The sequence below is a fragment of the Sander lucioperca genome, chromosome 8 (genome assembly GCF_008315115.2).
Source record: "Sander lucioperca isolate FBNREF2018 chromosome 8, SLUC_FBN_1.2, whole genome shotgun sequence".
Classification (NCBI taxonomy): domain Eukaryota; kingdom Metazoa; phylum Chordata; class Actinopteri; order Perciformes; family Percidae; genus Sander; species Sander lucioperca.
The window spans coordinates 32,726,216-32,731,215 of NC_050180.1; the positions used below are offsets into that span (position 1 = coordinate 32,726,216).

A 5,000-nucleotide genomic window follows, 5' to 3' on the forward strand; every position below is an offset into this window, starting at 1 on the left:
TGGTCACTCACAAGAGCCAGCTGATGCAAAAAAAATATATAAGTGTGTGTCTGACTGTCATGTGATCTGTGTTGACAGTGACCCGGACAAACACTACCTGATGTACGAACACGAGCGCGTTCCCATCGCAGTGTGCGAGAGAGAGCCGAGCTCCATCATAGCCTTCGCTCTCAGGTGACCGCCGCCTCCTCTCCCTGTATGTCTCTCTCTCTCTGTGCAGCTTCATGAATGTCCTATTTCAACATGATGTTATTGTGTCATGTTTTGCCTTCCAGTTGTAAGGAGTATAAAACAGCCCTGGATGATCTGTCCAAGGCGTCTAACGCAGGCGGGGATGAGACTCCACAGGTCATCAGGTACACAAGATTCAAGTTTAGATCTCTGAGGAATCAGTGGTGGAAAGAAACTAAGTACATTTACTAAAGTACTGTACTTGTACTGTACATAAACGTTTATGGCCACGTAACCTTTTGTCATAACTGGTCAACTGATGATTTGAAATAAAGAAACACCTAGGGCCCTATTTTAACACTCTTAGCGCACGGTGTGAAGCGCCTGGCGCAGGTGCGTTTAGGACGTGTACAAATCCACTTTTGCTAGTTTGATGGTGGAAAAAAGGGTCCGTGCGCCGGGCGAAAGGTTCAAAAGGGTTGTGGTTAGTGTCTTCATTAATTCATAGATGTGTTTTGGGCGTAACATGCAATAAACCAATCAGAGTGTCATCTCCCATTCCCTTTAAAAGCGCGTTTGGACCTTGGCGCATTGCTATTATGATGGAGGATTGGCTAAGCAGGAAGGAGAGATTTTCAGGAGAAGAAACTGATCTGCTCGTGCGTGAAGTGAAAGCGCGCAAGCAGATCATATCATAATACTATTTCACATTGTAATATTTTTTATTTATTTAATTAAATTAAATTTAATGCATGTTTGTGTGCTGCTGTTTGTCCCAAACATGTGTGTGTAACAAACATAGTGTGCGCACTGTGCACGAGCCTAGGTGCATCTTACTAATGCGCTGTTAAAATAACAATGAAATGCTGCGTTAATGACTTTAGACCAGGTTATTGTTGGTCAATGGCGCGATCACTTCCCGCTGCCTCAAGATAGCAATACGCCAAGAACGTACCTGAACACACCTCCCTGTAAGACCAGCACACCCATGGGCGCACAGATAGACGCAGGTGCATTTGCTATTTAAACGACGCGGGCGCTGGACGGGAAATTGACAACTGCTTCGGTCTTAAACTAGCAAAGACACTTGCATCGGGCTTTGCGCTGCGCCAGGTGCAAGAATGGACCCCATGTGTTAATTATGCAGAAAGGGCTGACATAGTTTCTCTTTTTTCTCTTCAGTGGCGGGGAGAGTCGGGCTAAGAGCAGCCCTGCAAGGCCCAGTGAGTCGGCCTCATCCCAGCAGAGCCGCAGCAGCATGGAGACAGATCCCCTCAGTACGTGTTTAGGTGAAATAACAATTTAATTCACTGAAGATTTTAAAACATTTAGAAGTTAAATGATTACTTCTGTTTTGTGCAGAGGATGCAGACTTGGCCGATAAACAGAAGAAACAGACCCTGAATCCACACGTTGAGCTACGTGAGTATTCAGCTAACATATATATACTAAATCAGCAATTTGCTACAACCTGGCACAAGACATCTATTAATGTTTTTTTGTGCACTGTCACAATTTACCCTCAGATACAGTGGGGGAAGAAGTATTCAGATCCTTTACTAAAGTAAAAGTGCTAATACCACTATACTATACTGTAAAAATATTTACATTTGTAATATTATTACAAGTACAGTAAAGGTCCTGCATTGAAAATGTTAAGTTTAATCAGGAAAATAAAGTATTAAAACTATAGAAATGTCCCTTGTGACTGTAAAACTGTTACATATTATGTCATTAGATTATTATTACTTATTAGTACATAAGTAATAATATATGTAATATAATGTAAAAGCAGGATTTTACTGTTGGAGTTGGTTGAGCTGGAGCTCATTTTAAACTATTAACTAATGATTATTTTCATTATGGATCAATCTGCTAATTGTGGGAAATGTCCTCACAATTACCCAAAGTGACACCTTCATAATGTTTGTTTTGTCCAACCAACAGTCTAGACCTAAGAAATATGACAAATAAATAAAAATAATTTAAAGGAAAAGCGGCAAATCTTTACATTTCTTGAGCTTCAAAAATGACGTTTACTGAAATAGTTAATTATTAATATTAATTAATTTTTCACTCAATTTATGCACTAATCGGAGAGGGGTTAAAGGGAGGGGGTGGGAAGCTATGTAATTAATGCACTAATCGTTTCAGCTGTACTTGTATACACTTTTAGGTAGTTTAATTTATAACAAAGTTCTATTTTATAAACTAAATATTTCCGTCTGAGATGTAGTGGAGTGCATTACTGTCGGAAGTGGCATTAAAAGAACCACAAATGTGTACAAAAAACAAAATTTAGTTTCATTCTACCAGTGCTTCGAGGTTCTTGGACTTGTGAAAGTTGACTAAATGTAACTGACATTACCTCTCCTCAAAGTCCTGTAACATCAACCTTCGTCTGTTGTTGTTTTTTGTAGAATTCTCCGATGCCAACGCCAAGTTTTACTGTCGAATCTACTACGCCGAGGAGTTTCACAAGATGCGCGAGGAGATCATGGAGAGCACTGAGGAGGACTTTGTCCGCTCGCTGTCCCACTGTGTCAACTGGCAGGCTCGTGGTGGAAAGTCTGGAGCTGTTTTCTACGCAACAGAAGGTTGTATATTTAATATCTCCGAGATAAATGTCACGACTACTGCAGCCACTTCTCAAAGTCACAGTGAAACAGTCGTTTAGAGCTTCTTTAGCTTCAGTAATGTGACATATTTCTGTTAAAAAATAACCAATAATGCAGGGTTTTCCCAGGCTTAAATGTGCTCTAAGCGATGTCACACGTTTTTTAGGCTACAACATTTTTTGTCACATACAGGAAACATCTCCTCACTATCCGCTAGCTGCCTGTCCCCCTGAACACACTGTAAAAAAACACGGTCTCTGTAGACAGCCCAGGCTCCACAAACGCCAACAAAAACAAACTGCGCCAACCTGCACCACCAAACATAAACAGTCTTCCAGCGTTCCAGCCAATAACCGACAAGTAGGAGTTGGGGGTGGGGGTTGGGGTTGGGGTGGTTAGTGCGCGAAAGGGAGGGGGAGGGATGAGGAGGACGGAGGGGCGAGCAAGCCTCCGTTTTGTTTGACAGTACTTCGAACGTCAACAAGAAGTAACGTCACCCAACATCGCTTGGAGCACCTTTAAGCCCAGTTTATGCTTTTGCGTTAAATCGACGCCGTGAATACGTACGCAGACCGCAACAACTGTGATTGGTCCGCTCGGCCGTGGCTTGGTAGCGTTGCATTTCCCCTAGTCTCGCGTTGCCAGACCTTCCTCCACAGCGCTGCGGAGGAAGGTCTGCACAGTCCACACAGCATTCGGGGATGGGAGAAAAACATGCTCTGGTTTATTGGCATTTCTTTAAACCAATCACAATCGTCTTGGGCAGCACTAAGCGCCGTACCGAGCAACGGCACCTCTTCAAAATAGCCTCGGGAAGGAACGTGTTTTGGTGGAACGTGCTCGTTCAAAAGTTGTTTTAGTTTAGTTGTTTTATGCCAACTCAAAGGAAACCCAAGGCAACGGATATCCAGCCGAAATGAGTGAAATCCGGCGGAATTTCCGGCGGTAACGGTGCAATCCGGGAAGTGGAACGTCGTGGATATAGACTACATTTCCCCCGACTCATTTGCTGCTTCTCCTTCTCCATAAACAACGTGAAATCAAGGACAGGGTTAATTTTTCCTGCTCCAGATTTCCCACCGTGGTCAGAAAGAACAGGGGAGACACTTTGTTTCTCTCACTATGACTCTAGAGTCGCTACTCGCTCCGAAGCTAATCGTCACTCTCTCACTCGCTCTACCACACACTCACCACGCACACACACTGCTGTTCTCTTAAAGAGATACGCTAGAACGTTGCAAACACCAGCGCACAAGTATAACCCTCAGGCCGCTTACGTAGGCATAAAACTGTAATGTGTAGGTCTATCTCTTAAAAACGCTTGAATAACCGGAACCATCTCCTCTTCTGTGTCGTGTCTCAGATGACCGGTTCATCCTGAAGCAGATGCCCAGACTGGAGGTCCAGTCCTTCCTGGACTTTGCACCTCACTACTTCACCTACATCACCGGAGCTGTGCAGCAGAAAGTAGGCACCATAAAGAATCTATCTGGGGTTCAGTAGCTGAGTTTAAAGTAAATAACAAACCATTTTTTTGTTACCACAGCGGCCGACTGCGTTGGCGAAGATCCTTGGTGTTTACCGGATCGGTTACAAGAACTCTCAGAACAACACGGAGAAGAAACTGGACCTGCTGGTGATGGAAAATCTTTTTTATGGACGCAAGATGGCTCAGGTAAGACAAAGTACAACCCTGCAGTGGTAAACATGTCACACGTTAAAGTAGTCATAGTTCAGTAAGACGTTCCGTGTCAGTGTTTTCCTATTCTATCGGATGTTTCCGGATTAATATTACTGCTGCGTTAGGCGCTCTGAATAGATTTTCCTGCTCCCAGCGTTGCTACTTCATGGCTCTTCGAGCACATGAATGAGGGAAACTTGAACATAAGTTAACTAGAGGAAGAGGTTTTTAACGGGATGGCTGACAAATTTTTTTTAAATTTACCATTTCATTTACAGACTGAAAAACTTGTGCTGCAGAATTGTGCTGTTTTCTAACAGTTTGGACTTGCAGTGAATAAAGAGAGAAAACCTACACTTAACCTTTTCGCGGGCATTTTGTATTCATAGTTATCGCATAGATATCGTGATCACTATAGGATTGTCTAGCAAATTGCTAAATTCTATATATTCTACCTCCACCTCACGGTGAACCTAACTTATAACAATCAGTGCTCTGTTACAAGTCTACTTATGCCCTGTCTTTTGTTG

At 43.0% G+C, this 5,000-nt stretch overlaps 1 protein-coding gene across 7 annotated transcripts in view; it reads left to right on the forward strand.

The window, feature by feature from the left end:
• The window catches only part of pikfyve (phosphoinositide kinase, FYVE finger containing), a 39,551-nt gene that overhangs the window by 31,661 nt on the left and 2,890 nt on the right, over nt 1-5,000 (forward strand). For all 7 annotated transcript variants that reach the window (XM_031299542.2, XM_031299625.1, XM_031299108.2 and 4 more), the window contains 7 exons: nt 79-174; nt 276-356; nt 1,354-1,448; nt 1,534-1,593; nt 2,592-2,768; nt 4,153-4,256; nt 4,336-4,464. In XM_031299542.2, the coding sequence (XP_031155402.1) occupies nt 79-174; nt 276-356; nt 1,354-1,448; nt 1,534-1,593; nt 2,592-2,768; nt 4,153-4,256; nt 4,336-4,464 (742 nt within the window). The remainder of the gene's footprint in view (nt 1-78; nt 175-275; nt 357-1,353; nt 1,449-1,533; nt 1,594-2,591; nt 2,769-4,152; nt 4,257-4,335; nt 4,465-5,000) is intronic.